Source organism: Heptranchias perlo, chromosome 31, assembly GCF_035084215.1.
Source record: "Heptranchias perlo isolate sHepPer1 chromosome 31, sHepPer1.hap1, whole genome shotgun sequence".
Lineage (NCBI taxonomy): Eukaryota > Metazoa > Chordata > Chondrichthyes > Hexanchiformes > Hexanchidae > Heptranchias > Heptranchias perlo.
Genome location: NC_090355.1, coordinates 4,363,425 through 4,378,884, shown reverse-complemented (window position 1 = coordinate 4,378,884; position 15,460 = coordinate 4,363,425). Strand labels below are relative to the sequence as shown.

Below are 15,460 nucleotides of genomic sequence, written 5' to 3'. Positions count from 1 at the left end.
AACAAACTGCTTATGTAAATGTATCCTGCTATAATTATGCTTCCTTCTCTCTTAACCTCCTCTCTTTCTTACCCCACCCTTCTATCCTCCCTTCCTATCTGTTTCAGTCTTTTAAAATTCAATTAAAAAAAAATCAAATTAGAATAAGGAAACTAACTTCCTTTCTCAGTCTCATATTAAAAATTGGAACCTCGTGCACTGGTGTAAACCATTGGCATTCATTTTTTCTAACTGCTAACAAGGCAAAAGTGGGGATTAGTTGGTACGCTGCCAATTTTACTTTTGGTTTGCACCTGCTGTCTTTAGACTGAAGTCAGACCCCTTTCACGATGAGGGTACTACATAGAGACTAAGCATGTTTCCATAAGGAGGGCAAAACAAAAGTAAAGCAGAAGGAGAGTCATCTCATGCCATGCTTGTGCACCTCCCAGTTTTTCAGATTCATTCTGGGGATATGGACGTCACTGGCAAAGCCAGCATTTATTGCCCATCCCTAGCTGTCCTTGAGAAGGTGGTGGTGAGCCGCCGCCTTGAACCGCTGCAGTCCGGGTGGCGAAGGTGCTCCCAGTGCGGTTAGGTGGGGAGTTCCAGGATTTAGACCTGGTGGCGATATATATCCAAGTCAGGCTGGCGTGCGACTTGGAGGGGAACTTGGAGGTAATGCTGTTCCCATGCACCTGCTGCACTTGTCCTTCTAGGTGGCGACTTGCTGCAGTGCAGTTAGTGACGTTATTGTAATGGGTTAAAATGCAGAAAAATAACTCAGAACATAACAGAACATTAAAAACAACACAGCAGCACCGTAAAGTGGTGAATATAAATTCACACTCATTAACTACCAACTGCCTCAGTGAAGGTAATACACAAGTAGGGTAAGGCAATTCCGTGTGTGTGTGTGTGAGCGAGAGAGTTAAAGGAGTCTTGCACACCTTTGTGCAATGCATCGGAGAGTCACAGGTGAAGCCCAGAAGCAGATCACCTACCCGCCAACTAACCGTTTCAGCTACTGATTGTGCAGTATAGGGATGGGAGAGAATAACACATCCTGGATCTTCTGATCGGTGCTATTTTAACACTGGCAGTATCCTATGTGTTAAAATAACACTGATCGGAAAATCCATGCTAATCAACCCTCGCCACTACCTCACCTCAAAATAAATTCAACTGGAGAATTAATAGACACATAAACATCAGCTGCACGTTTATTATCCTGAAATAATCCCATTTGTGTGTAAAATCCAAGGTGGTGCAGCAATCAATTGGAGTTCATAGCAACACAAGCCATTTCTAATAAAATCAACGTTACCTCTTTATAAGACACTTTGTGGAAATATTTACAGAGTACGTGGCTGAGTCAGTGCTTTTCACACCATTTTAATCATACATTCAGCACTATCCTCAGCAGGAAAGCCAGCAGTGCACCAAATTTTCCCGAGAACACTGACAGCTCCAGGTCCTCGAATTCACGATCCTTGAAATACTCAGGTACAGGTTCCGGACCAGGGCGAACCTGTACGCTCCATGCGTGTCCCTGCCAATAGGCTATCAGTGGAGGTTCCCAAACAGGGAGAACGGTTTGTTGATGTGAGGATTGGGTCGGTAACCGATTCGCTCGTTTATCTTCTCTCGGACTTTAGCGTCGTCTCTTGCTCCATTAGCACTGTCCACGTCACTGGAGCTCACCATTTCCCCCTCCTCCCGCTGCTGCTTCTTCCGATTCTGCAGACAGACCAGACCAGATTGAGAATTTGCTGCTACGTTCACCCATAGCTCCTCCAAACGCAGGTTCTTGGGGTTAAACACTCAAGGCAGAAGCTACAGGCGCTGCTTAACGGAGTCAGAGGGGCACAAACCAGAAAACCAGATGAGGTCAGAGACTGGGACAGAAAGAAAGCTTTAGGCCCCACACCTAAAACTGTTAAAAGCTCAAAGGAGCCTGAGTAACACCAGCACCTTTGACTCTATTTTTAATAAGTCAGCCAGATGTTTGAAATGTGGAAACCCATCACCATGGCTAAGAGTCTTCAAACCACGCCAGTGAGAAATCTACATACAGTGTTTGTTTGCCTGATATGGGGTGCATGCTTTCCCCAGAAAGCTTAGGTACAAGTCGGCAAGAGCAAAGGCTTAGGGAATCCCAAGTACACGCAGGGATCCTGCTGGAGTATAACCAGTTAAAACCATGCAGCACACTGGATTGGTAAGCTGCATGCTGCTCATCACACCATAACACCATGTTTGTAGGGTTATATGGAACTGATGGAAAGAAACCCAGTGCCCACTGACAGGGCTGAATCTTCAGGTCTCATTAGTAAGCAAGACTGGATGGTCAATTACTCACAGTGGCCTGGACTGTTGTGGACCTGCTCAGGTATCAGATTACAGAGTCTGTCACACAGGGTTGACTCAGTTCCAATCTTCCATCACCAGATGGGTCATCTTGAAACCAACTCAAATTCCGTGATCCTGTTTAACCTAGGAGTTCTGAGCTGTGAAGGGGAACTGTCTGCACACATCTTATGTGCTACAAGTTTAACCTGCATTGGGACTTTGTTGTTGTTAAAAAAATGACAAGATCAAAGCACCTTTTGCCCCTTCTCAGCATGGACTCAAGGGGCAGAAGTTGGTATCTAACAGGACCCAAAGGTATCAATATAAAATCAACAATTCAAACAGATGCTTGTATTCCCCAATCAATACCCTTGTATTCCCCAATCAAGACTTTTGAGACCCACTCTTAAACTACGGAATACCAGAATACTGCACTTGGATGTACCAACACCATATCTTAATGGTTATTCTGTTCAAGATAATGAGCAAGTGCAGTCGATCCCCAGGTGAGTCCGTCAACAATCTAATGTCACAACTTTTGGATATACCCAGCACAGACATTCTGTGACCATCCCAAATGATGTCCAACACATCACTGCTGAAGACATCATATAGGATGGTTTACAACCCTGCTTCTCTCTTACACTTATTAAAGCACCTTTAACATAGCAAAACATCTCAGTGTGCTTCACAAACCAGAAGTGGACAGAATTTGGGAGGAGGATTTGGGAAGTGACTAATGATGCGATTTAATTTTTGAAATTGGGAAGAGATGTGTCAAAATTTTGGGAAAGGGGTTCCAGAGTGAAAGAAATAAAGAACTTGCATTTATAAAGCGCCTGTCATGACCTCAGGACATCGCAAAACGCTTTACAGCCAAGGAAGTACAATCTAATTTAAGGGTTAAGTCATGGCAGGAGATCCCAGGGCCGTGTCATGTTCCTCTTGTGGGATGTGGGAATTCAGGGCTCCTTCCTGTATCCCTGATTCCTTCACCTGCGGGAAGTGTGTCCAGCTGCAGCTATTGTTTGACCGCTTGACGGCTCTGGAGCTGCGGATGGACTCACTTTGGAGCATCCGCGATGCTGAGAAAGTCGTGGATAGCACGTTCAGTGAGTTGGTCACACCGCAGATAAAAATTACTGAGGGAGATAGTGAATGGGTGACCAACAGACAGAGGAAGAGTAGGAAGGCAGTGCAGGGGTCCCCTGCGGTCATCTCCCTCCAAAACAGGTATACCGTTTTGGATACTGTTGGGGGAGATGGCTCACCAGGGGAAGGTGGCAGTGGCCAGGTTCATGGCACCGTGGCTGGCTCTGCTGCACAGGAGGGCAGGAAAAAGAGTGGCAGAGCTATAGTGATAGGGGACTCGATTGTAAGGGGAATAGACAGGCGTTTCTGCGGACGCAACCGAGACTCCAGGATGGTATGTTGCCTCCCTGGTGCAAGGGTCAAGGATGTCTCGGAGCGGCTGCAGGACATTCTGGAGGGGGAGGGTGAACAGCCAGTTGTCGTGGTGCATATAGGCACCAACGATATAGGTAAAAAACAGGATGAGGTCCTACAAGCTGAATTTAGGGAGTTAGGAGTTAAACTAAAGAGTAGGACCTCAAAGGTAGTAATCTCAGGATTGCTACCAGTGCCACGGGTTAGTCAGAGTAGGAATGACAGGATAGCTAAGATGAATACGTGGCTTGAGAGATGGTGCAAGAGGGAGGGATTCAAATTCCTGGGACATTGGAACCGGTTCTGGGGGAGGTGGGACCAGTACAAATTGGACGGTCTGCATCTGGGCAGGACTGGAACCAATGTCCTAGGGGGAGTGTTTGCCAGTGCTGTTGGGGAGGGTTTAAACGAATGTGGCAGGGGGATGGGAACCGATGCAGGAAGTCAGTGGGAAATAAAGTGGTGACAGAAACAAAAGGCAGTAAGGGAGAGTGTACAGAAACATGACCGGACAGATGGTCTGAGAAAGCAGGGCAAAGACCAAGGGAAGTCTAGATTAAACTGCATTTATTTCAATGCAAGAAGTCTGATGGGCAAGGCAGATGAACTCAGGGCATGGATGGGTACATGGGACTGGGATGTTATAGCTATTACTGAAACATGGCTAAGGGAGGGGCAGGACTGGCAGCTCAATGTTCCAGGGTACAGATGCTATAGGAAAGATAGAGCAGGAGGTAAGAGAGGAGGGGGAGTTGCGTTCTTGATTAGGGAGAACATCACGGCAGTAGTGAGAGGGGATATATCCGAGGGTTCGCCCACTGAGTCTATATGGGTAGAACTGAAAAATAAGAAGGGAGAGATCACTTTGATAGGATTGTACTACAGACCCCCAAATAGTCAACGGGAAATTGAGGAGCAAATATGTAAGGAGATTACAGACAGCTGCAAGAAAAATAGGGTGGTAATAGTAGGGGACTTTAACTTTCCCAACATTGACTGGGACAGCCATAGCATTAGGGGCTTGGATGGAGAGAAATTTGTTGAGTGTATTCAGGAGGAATTTCTCATTCAGTATGTGGATGGCCCGACTAGAGAGGGGGCAAAACTTGACCTCCTCTTGGGAAATAAGGAAGGGCAGGTGACAGAAGTGTTAGTGAGGGATCACTTTGGGACCAGTGATCATAATTCCATTAGTTTTAAGATAGCTATGGAGAAGGATAGGTCTGGCCCAAAAGTTAAAATTCTAAATTGGGGAAAGGCCAATTTTGATGGTATTAGACAGGAACTTTCAGAAGTTGATTGGGAGAGTCTGTTGGCAGGCAAAGGGACGTCTGGTAAGTGGGAGGCTTTCAAAAGTGTGTTAACCAGGGTTCAGGGTAAGCACATTCCTTATAAAGTGAAGGGCAAGGCTGGTAGAAGTAGGGAACCTTGGATGACTCGGGAGATTGAGGCACTAGTCAAAAAGAAGAAGGAGGCATATGACATGCATAGGCAGCTGGGATCAAGTGGATCCCTTGAAGAGTATAGAGATTGCCGGAGTAGAGTTAAGAGAGAAATCAGGAGGGCAAAAAGGGGATATGAGATTGCTTTGGCAGATCAGGCAACGGTGAATCCAAAGAGCTTCTACAAATACATAAAGGGCAAAAGGGTAACTAGGGAGAGAGTAGGGCCTCTTAAGGATCAACAAGGTCATCTATGTGCGGAACCACAAGAGATGGGTGAGATCCTGAATGAATATTTCACATCGGTATTTACGGTTGAGAAAGGCATGGATGTTAGGGAACTTGGGGAAATAAATAGTGATGTCTTGAGGAGTGTACATATTACAGAGAGGGAGGTGCTGGAAGTCTTAACGCGCATCAAGGTAGATAAATCTCCGGGACCTGATGAAATGTATCCCAGGACGTTATGGGAGGTTAGGGAGGAAATTGCGGGTCCCCTAGCAGAGATATTTGAATCATCCACCGCTACAGGTGAGGTGCCTGAAGATTGGAGGGTAGCAAATGTTGTGCCTTTGTTTAAGAAGGGCGGCAGGGAAAAGCCTGGGAACTACAGACCAGTGAGCCTGACATCTGTAGTGGGTAAGTTGTTCGAGGGTATTCTGAGGGACAGGATCTACAGGCATTTGGAGAGGCAGGGACTAATTAGGAACAGTCAGCATGGTTTTGTGAGAGGAAAATCATGTCTCACGAATTTGATTGAGTTTTTTGAAGGGGTAACCAAGAAGATAGATGAGGGCTGTGCAGTAGACGTGGTCTACATGGACTTCAGCAAAGCATTTGACAAGGTACCGCATGGTAGGTTGTTACATAAGGTTAAATCTCATGGGATCCAAGGTGAGGTAGCCAATTGGATACAAAATTGGCTTGACGACAGAAGACAGAGGGTGGTTGTAGAGGGTTGTTTTTCAAACTGGATGCCTGTGTCCAGCGGTGTGCCTCAGGGATCGGTGCTGGGTCCGCTGTTATTTGTTATTTATATTAATGATTTGGATGAGAATTTAGGAGGCATGGTTAGTAAGTTTGCAGATGACACCAAGATTGGTGGCATTGTGGACAGTGAAGAAGGTTATCTAGTATTGCAACGGGATCTTGATAAATTGGGCCAGTGGGCCGATGAATGGCAGATGGAGTTTAATTTAGATAAATGTGAGGTGATGCATTTTGGTAGATCGAATCGGGCCAGGACCTACTCCGTTAATGGTAGGGTGTTGGGGAGAGTTATAGAACAAAGAGATCTAGGAGTACAGGTTCATAGCTCCTTGAAAGTGGAGTCACAGGTGGATAGGGTGGTGAAGAAGGCATTCAGCATGCTTGGTTTCATTGGTCAGAACATTGAATACAGGAGTTGGGATGTCTTGTTGAAGTTGTACAAGACATTAGTAAGGCCACACTTGGAATACTGTGTACAGTTCTGGTCACCCTATTATAGAAAGGATATTATTAAACTAGAAAGAGTGCAGAAAAGATTTACTAGGATGCTACCAGGACTTGGTGGTTTGACTTACAGGGAGAGGTTAGACAGACTGGGACTTTTTTCCCTGGAGAGTAGGAGGTTAAGGGGTGATCTTATAGAAGTCTATAAAATAATGAGGGGCATAGATAAGGTCGATAGTCAAAATCTTTTCCCAAAGGTAGGGGAGTCTATAACGAGGGGGCATAGATTTAAGGTGAGAGGGGAGAGATACAAAAGGGTCCAGAGGGGCAATTTTTTCACTCAAAGGGTGGTGAGTGTCTGGAACGAGCTGCCAGAGGCAGTAGTAGAGGCGGGTACAATTTTGTCTTTTAAAAAGCATTTGGACAGTTACATGGGTAAGATGGGTATAGAGGGATATGGGCCAAGTGCAGGCAATTGGGACTAGCTTAGTGGTATAAACTGGGCGACATGGACATGTTGGGCCGAAGGGCCTGTTTCCATGTTGTAACTTCTATGATTCTATGATTCTATGAATTGAGGTGTCTAAAATGATTAAAGGAGTTGATGGGGTAGAGAGAAACTATTTCCTCTGGTGGGGGCGGGGATCCACTGTTGTAATGTAGGAAACCAGCAGCAAATTTGCACACAGCAAGCTCCCACAAATAGCAATGTGATAATGACCAGATAATTTGTTTTAGTGATGTTGGTTGAGAGGTAACTGGGGAAAGGCCAATTTTACTAAGCTGAGATGTGATTTAGCAAAAGTGGACTGGAAACAGCGATTTGAAGGTAAATCAGTGCCAGAGCAGTGGGAGGCATTCAAGGAGGAGATAGTGAGGGTTCAGAGCAAATATGTTCTAACAAAGAAAAAGGGTCAGACTCCCAAATCTAGAGCCCCTGGATGTCAAGAAGCACACAGGGTAAGATAATAGTTAATCCTGGGGATGAGGGGGTGGACATATGAGGAGAGGTTGAGTAGATTGGCACTCTACTCATTGGAGTTCAGAAGAATGAGAGGCGATCTTATTGAAACATATAAGATTGTGAAGGGGCTTGATCGGGTGGATGTGGTAAGGATGTTCCCAAGGATGGGTGAAACTAGAACTAGGGGGCATAATCTTAGAATAAGGGGCTGCTCTTTCAAAACTGAGATGAGGAGAAACTTCTTCGCTCAGAGGGTAGTAGGTCTGTGGAATTTGCTGCCCCAGGAAGCTGTGGAAGCTACATCATTAAATAAATTTAAAACAGAAATAGACAGTTTCCTAGAAGTAAAGGGAATTAGGGGTTACGGGGAGCGGGCAGCAAATTGGACATGAATTTAGATTTGAGGTTAGGATCAGATCAGCCATAATCTTATTGAATGGCGGAGCAGGCTCGAGGGGCCGATTGGCCTACTCCTGCTCCTATTTCTTATGTTCTTATAAGGCAAAAAATGTAAGCTTATGTCAGATACCGAGAGCTCAATACTGCAGAAAGCCAAGAGGAGTAAAGTGCAGGGGTGAAATTAAGAAATAAATTAGGAAAGCAAACAGAAGGCATGAACAAATATTGGCAAGTAAAATCAAGGAAAACCCAAAGATGTTTTATAAATACAAAAGAACATGAGGATAACTAAGCAAAGAGTAGGGCCTATTAGAGATCAAAAAGGTAACCTATGTGTGGAGGTGGAAGATGTGGGTATGATTCTTAATGAATACTTTGCGTCTGTCTTCACAAAAGAGGGGGACGATGCAGACATTGTAGTTAAGGAGGAGGAGTGTGAAATATTGGATGGGATAAACATAGTAAGAGAGGAAGTATTAAGGGGATTAGCATCTTTGAAAGTGGATAAATCATCGGGCCTGGATGAAATGTATCCCAGGCTGTTAAGAGAAGCAAGGGAGGAAATAGCGGAGGCTCTAACTATCATTTTCCAATCCTCTCTGGCTACAAGCATGGCGACAGAGGACTAGACGATTGCTAACGTTGTACCATTATTCAAAAAGGTAGAAAGGGATAGACTGAGTATACAGGCCAGTCAGCCTAACCTCAGTGGTGGCAAATTATTGGAAAAAAATCTGAGGGACAGTATTAATCGTCATTTACAAAGGATTAATCAAGGACAATCAACATTGATTTGTTAAGGGAAGGTCGTGTCTGACTAACTTGGCTGTATTTTTTGAGGAGGTAACAAGGAGGGTCGATGAGAGTGGTGCATTTGATGTAGTGTCCATGGATTTTAGCCAGGCTTTTGACAAGGTCCCACATGGCAGACTGGTCAGAAAAGTAAAAGCCCATGGGATCCAAGGGAAAGTGGCAAGTTGGATCCAAAATTGGCTCAGTGGCAGGAAGCAAAGGGTAATGGTTGACGGGTGTTTTTGTGAGCGGGAGGCAGGTTCCACAGGGCTCAGTACTAGGTCCCTTGCTTTTTGTGGTATATATTAACGATTTAGACTTAAATGATGGGGGCATGATTAAGAAGTTTGCAGATGATACAAAAATTGGTAGACAGTGAGGAGGAAAGCTGTAGACTGCAGGAAGATATCAATGGACTGGTCAGGTTGGCAGAAAAGTGGCAAATGGAATTCAATCTGGAGAAGTGTGAGTTAATGCATTTGAGGAGGGCAAACAAGGCAAGGGAATACACAATAAATGGGAGGATACTGAGAGGTGTGGAGGAGCAGAGTGCATGTCCACAGATCCCTGAAGCTAGCAGGACAGGTAGATAAGGTGGTTAAGAAGGCATGCGGGATACTTTCCTTTATTAGCCGAGACACAGAATATAAGAGCAGGCAGGTTATGCTAGAACTGTGTAAAACACTAGTTAGGCCACAGCTTGAGTACGGTGTACAGTTCTGGTCATCACATTACAGGAAAGATGTGATTGCACTAGAGAGGGTACAGAGGAGATTTATGGGGAAGTTGCCAGGACTGGAGAATTTTAGCTATGAGGAAAGATTGGATAGGCTGGGGTTGTTTTCTTTGGAACAGAGGTATTGAGGTATCTAAAATTATGAGGGGCCTAGATAGAGTGGATAGGGAGGACCTATTTCACTTAGCAGAGGTTCAATGACCAGGGGGCACAGATTTAAAGTGATTGGTAGAAGGATTAGAGGGGAGTTGAGGAGAATTTTTTTCACGCAGAGGGTGGTGGGGGTCTGGAACTCACTGCCTGAAAAGGGTGGTAGAGGCAGAGACCCTCATCATATTTAAAAAATACTTGGATATGCACTTGAAGTGCCATAACCTCCAAGGCTACGGACCAAGAGCTGGAAAGTGGGATTAGGCTGGGTAGCTCTTTTTCAGCCGGCACAGACACGATGGGCCGAATGGCCTCATTCTGTGCTGTAAATTTCTATAATTCTATAAATATTGGCCAGCTCTTCTTTGGAATAGTGCCATGGGATCTTTTACTTTCACCCGAGAGGGCAGACGGAGCCTCGGTTTAACATCTCATCCGAAAGACGACGCCTCCGACAGTGCAGCACTCCCTCAGCACTTCACTGGGAGTGTCAGCCTCGATCCTGTGCTGAAGTCTGTGGAGCAGGACTTGAACCCAAGACCTTCTCACTCAGGCAGCGAGAGTGCTACCTTCTTGAGACACAGCTGACGCCTGGTTGCGGCACAGAAACAGGCCGTTCAGCCCATCAAGTCTGCATCTGTGCTGTTCTCCACCTGGTCTAATCCCACTCTCTTGCCATTCCTCACGCCCCTTTTTGAGGCAACTTCCCAATTCCCTTTGGCTCTGTGTGTGTGTGTGTGTGAGCGGTAACAGTGAATCCCACATCCCAACCGCCACAGTGTGTGACGGCTCCAGGCTCTGGGGCAGCGGGCGCGGAGGCAAAGCAAAGGCCGTGGACGGACGGACGGACAGACGAGGACATGAGTTTGGTGATGGGTCCCCTGTCAGGTGGAAGATGCTGGAATAAGGCCCGGAACCTAAATGTCCCCCACCGCTCACCTCCAGCTCCTTCTTCATGCTCTCAAATTCCTCGATGTCGTCCAGTTTTAGTTCGAGCCGGGTGGGTTTCCTCCGCAGCATGCTGCCGCTGCCGCCGCCGCCGACGCGCCGGGAGTTCACACTCGGTCACTAAGTCCCAGTCCCGCTCCCGGCCCGGATCCGAATTCAGCAGGGCGCATGCGCAGCCGCGCGGCACGCCGGGACTTGTAGTCCCTGGCCGGGAAACTGCGACTCCCAGCGGCCTGCGCGCCGACTCCCCGACCTCTGACCCCCCCTCCCGGGACGGAGTGAGCGCCACGGAGCGGCGGCCCCAGGTTCAGAGCGTGTGAGGTAAGAGGCCGCTTAATATCCCGCGTGGGCTCTGGTCGTGAGCCCAGGCCCCAACCCGGGAGAGAGGGGGAGAGGGGAAGGCCCAAGTCCACGCCGAGCTGCGTCTCTCAACCCATTCCCCCCCCCGTACTCCGACCCGGCCAGCCGTTGCCCCCCCCCCCCCCCCACTCCCCTGTCAGCCGTGCCTGGCACCAGGCAGGCCTGCAGTACGGAGGGGTCGACTGCTGGGCGTGAGGACCGAGCCTGTGAGTGACCCACTGCCACCATCACTCAGTGACCGAGGAGAGGGCCCAGGCTGTACCGGGATGGGGCTGTGGGTGGGAGCAGGTTGCAGAGGGCCTCAATAAACATAACGCTCCTGGGGGTTGCAATTCGCCTCCCTGGCTTAAAATCCACCTTCCTGTAAGGGCAGGCGCAGAGGGGTGAAGCTAAATACTGCAGAGTCTGAAGTATTTGCAATGAATCCAGTATTAGTCAATATGGGACCATTCTGTTTGCATCCTATGCTAAAAAGGAAAAAAAAATTGGTCATCTGATGGGAGTCCTTCTTTCACCTGTAGTTAGGAACAGTTGGAGGCCATTCAATTAGATCATGGCTGAAAATGTACCTCAACTCCATTTATCCGCCTTTGCTCCATATTCCTCGATACCCTTACCCAACAAAAATCTGTCGATCTCTGTCTTGAAAGCTCCAACTGTCCCCCATCATCCACAGCCTTTGGGGGAGAGTGTTCCAGATTTCTACTATCTTTTTGATCCCACCTTCTGTCACAGCCTTTCTTGTCTTCATTTAATGATTCTGCTGCGGTTATTTCTCTGAATGTTTCTTGTTTGTTCTTCTGAAGCTCCAAATGCATGATCCTACACATTCCTCCTTCTCCCTGTGTTGATATCAAGACTCTCATTGCATTGTCTCCTGCTCCAACTTGTTGTTTCCCAGACCCTCAAAAGACTGCAACTCCTTCCCTCCTTCAGTCTTGCCTTCCACTTACTGGCTACAGGATTGTAGAACCCATGCTTGGTGTCTCCCAACCACTATTTCCTGATTTGTATTGTCCTCTTGTTTCTTTTCAAACTCTGTGGTGGCCTGCACTATAGCCTTGGCCATAAGGTTTTCATTTTAAAAAAAAATGGCCTAAAGATGTTTAAATAATTTAGTTCAGATGGTGACATTTTACTGCCCTGCCCCCAAGAGTGCATGTACTGACCTTTAAAAGTGTATTTATGTTAAGCTGTGGTGCTACATTTTATTCTGGTCCTGGAGGAATATTTTTTGTCACAAAAGACTCGTGAAAGAAAAAGAAAGACTTGCATTTCTGTAGCGTCTTTCACACCCTCAGGACGTCCCAAAGCGCTTTACAGCCAATGAAGTACATTTGAAGTGCAGTCACTGTTGTAATGTGAGAAACGCGGCAGCCAATTTGCGCACAGCAAGATCCCACAAACAGAAATTTGATAATGACCAGATAATCTGATTTTAGTGATGTTGGCTAGGACGCCAGGGAGAACTCCACAGCTATTTTTCAAATAGTGCCATGGGATCTTTTACATCCACCTGAGAGGGCAGACAGGGCCTCAGTTTAAAGTCTCCTCCGAAGGACAGCACTTCCGACAGTGCAGCACTACCTCAGTGCTGCACTGAAGTGTCAGCCTAAATTATGTGCTCAAATCTCTGGACCCACAACCTTCTGACTTGGAGGCGAGAGTGCTACCACTGAGCCAAGTCTGGCACCTGACTAATTCATTAAAATATTTATGCAGTAATGTAGCTGGGAATTATGGAAACCAGATTTTCCAATGGTAGATAAATAACTCCCATCCTTTGGGAGCGCATTGAATCAGACGAGGGAAGGCAGATGACCGTTTTACTGCAGCTGGTTTCTCTAGAATTCATGAACAAATCCTCTACCAAGGCAGGCCTGCTAGAACCTGGACCAACTGCTTTCTCAATTTTAAGAATTTTGCTTCTGTAGCTGTTCTCCTTAGGACAGAGAAGGTTAAGGGAAGATTTAATAGAGCTTTTCAAAATAATGAAGGGTTTTGATAGAGTAAATATAGAGAAACTGTTTCCACTGACAGGAAGGTCGGTAACCAGAGGACACAGATTTAAAGTAGTTGGCAAAAGAACCAGAGAGGTGATGAGAATTTCTTTAAGCAGCGAGTTGTTATGATCTGGAATGCACTGCCTGAAAGGGTGGTGGAAGCAGATTCAATAGTAACTTTCAAAAGGGGAATTGGATATATACTGGAAAAAGAAAAAATTGCAGGGCTTTGGGGAAAGAGCAGGGGAGTGGGACTAATTGGATAGCTTTTTCTATGCTGTATGATACTGTGAGGTTGTAGTCAGATGTAATATGGTTTTTTGATCCGTGGCCCTGGAGAGCACATTGCCATCTATTTTAGAGATATGTTTACATTAAAAAATACATTAAACGGAAAGGAAATGTTTGTATAAATTAAGATGTTGGGAGGGTGAAACAGCGTAAGGTGGTGTAGTGGGGTTAGTGTGCTGTATTTTCACCTCATGGCTCTGGATCTGAATCAACTCATTGATAGATTGTAGGGTGTTTCTGTCGGTTGTGAAGGTTCTACCTGAAAACTTCGAGCAATCCCAACTGAGTTCAGGTGTACAAAAGCCCACAGCTAAAAAAAAAAACACTGCTCACATTCAGCCCAAATTAAAACTAGATAAGAAATTCTACCCAGAGCATAGGGACAGGAGAAGGCCATTCAGCCCCTCGAGTCTCTACCGCCATTCAATTAGATCACGGCCGATCTGTACTTCAACTCTATTTACCCTTTGATCCATATCCCTTCATGCCCTGACCTAATAAAAAAATGATCGATCTCAGTCTTGAAAATTTCACAGCATCCACAGCGTTTTAGGGGAGAGAGTTCCACATTTCCATGACCCTGTGTGAAAAAGTGCTTCCTGAGTTCACTCCTTGAGTGGCGTTGCTCTCATTTTATGAATATGCACCCTTGTGGCCATAAAATGACCATTGTCTTCTACGGCTGGGGTTAAGGCATTTTGTTGGGGCAGGGAAGGGGAGCTATACTCTGCATCTAACCTATTGCCGTGTTTTGGACCGTTTCAGAAGGAACTTACTCTGCACCTTGCCCTTGCTATACTTAACTTAATACTAACACCGAGAGAAGATAAGTGGGAAAATATTTAATTCTCCAGGACTGACCCTCTGATTCAAGTGTGCATATGAATACAGATTAGAACTTGTTCCCCTGGTTCAGAGTCGAATGCTCTATCCTTCTCTTGTTTCAGCAATGGTTAAAATGGTTGGTTAATGTTGCACGTTTTCCCCACCCACAGTTATCCTATCCCAAATTACGAAAATGTCTGATGACGATGATATTCCATTGCCTAAGAGATCTCGGATTTACTATGGAAGCCTTGAAGAGAAGGAGAGAGAAAGGATTTCCAGAGGAGATGCAGGATATCTGGGAAGAGATGCTGTGAAAGTTGGAATAGAAGCTGGGCATATCAACATATCTAGTAGTAAGTAACGTTGGTCGAGTGTCTTTTACCTGTGCCATTGGCCGATTGTTGCATCTGATAAAGTTAGCAAATGTGGAGTCTCTGAGAAACGGCTAAAGATTTTAGAAATCCAGCTGTCAGCAGCAGCAATAAATAACTGCTTTTGGGTGTAACGGGCTGCATTTTAGAAAAATTTTGCTCCCTAACTTCAGATCAATGCCCGCTGGGATCATGGTGGGTGGAAGAGGTTTTAGTGCCGTGTAATATTGCAAGGCAATGGTTATAGCCTGATCGAAGTGAGTGAAAACATTTTTAAACCCCGTTCAGCCCAAGGGCTGAATGATGGCACAGCATGTCAGAACTGTGCTGTGCCATGGAGTGGCAGGACACTGATCCACCCCCAGAATTTCCCACGCGGTGAATTACTGATCTCCGCCATGCTGCTGTCGGGATGTACCAACTGCATGGAGAGGAAGAGAGAGAGCGCAAATGCGAGTCAGTCACCCACCCAGTCCACTCTCGCATTCCTCTGAGCAGCATTAACAGAGGCCCGGGAAGCAGTCTCCTGCTTTTCTGCTCAGCTAGGGTTGAACGGTAATAAGGAGAGGCCATAAAGTGAGCAATATTGGGATAAATGGTTTGATAAATAGGTTGTGCTGTGAGGAAGGACCGCAGCTACTGGTGATCTTCACAATGGGGAGAAACGGTGACTTTAATGAGGTGTTTAAAATCTCAAAGGAATTGGAGCTCAGTGAGATGTTTAATGTTAACCAAGGACAAAGGGGCATGGATTCAAATTTAGACAAGAAAGGGAGAATACACAGGTAAAATATAACTTCTTCACGCAGAGAGTGTTGAATATGTGGAAGAGCCTACCTAGGGGCGCAGTAGAAGCAAAGGATGTTGTAAATTCCAAGAAGGGTAATGGATCCATTTTTGGCGGACGCAGCTATTAAGAGTTCAAAAAGGGGACAGAGGTAACTCGGGTAATTACAGGCCAATTA

At 46.1% G+C, this 15,460-nt stretch overlaps 2 protein-coding genes across 3 annotated transcripts in view; one reads left to right on the top strand and one right to left on the bottom strand.

Moving 5' to 3' along the window:
• Nucleotides 1-1,178: 1,178 nt before the first annotated feature.
• On the bottom strand, nucleotides 1,179-10,821 carry cdc26 (cell division cycle 26 homolog). Its single transcript, XM_067969532.1, has 2 exons — nucleotides 10,634-10,821; nucleotides 1,179-1,719 (listed from the first exon to the last, which is right to left on the bottom strand). The coding sequence occupies exons 1-2, from the start codon at nucleotides 10,712-10,714 to the stop codon at nucleotides 1,546-1,548; spliced, it is 255 nt and encodes an 84-aa protein (XP_067825633.1). The 5' UTR covers nucleotides 10,715-10,821; the 3' UTR covers nucleotides 1,179-1,545.
• A 39-nt stretch (nucleotides 10,822-10,860) lies between these two features.
• prpf4 (pre-mRNA splicing tri-snRNP complex factor PRPF4) overlaps nucleotides 10,861-15,460 on the top strand; it is a 39,023-nt gene continuing 34,423 nt past the window's right edge. For both annotated transcript variants that reach the window (XM_067969531.1, XM_067969530.1), the window contains exons 1-2: nucleotides 10,861-10,963; nucleotides 14,292-14,477. In XM_067969531.1, the coding sequence (XP_067825632.1) occupies nucleotides 14,315-14,477 (163 nt within the window). In that variant the 5' untranslated portion in view covers nucleotides 10,861-10,963; nucleotides 14,292-14,314. The remainder of the gene's footprint in view (nucleotides 10,964-14,291; nucleotides 14,478-15,460) is intronic.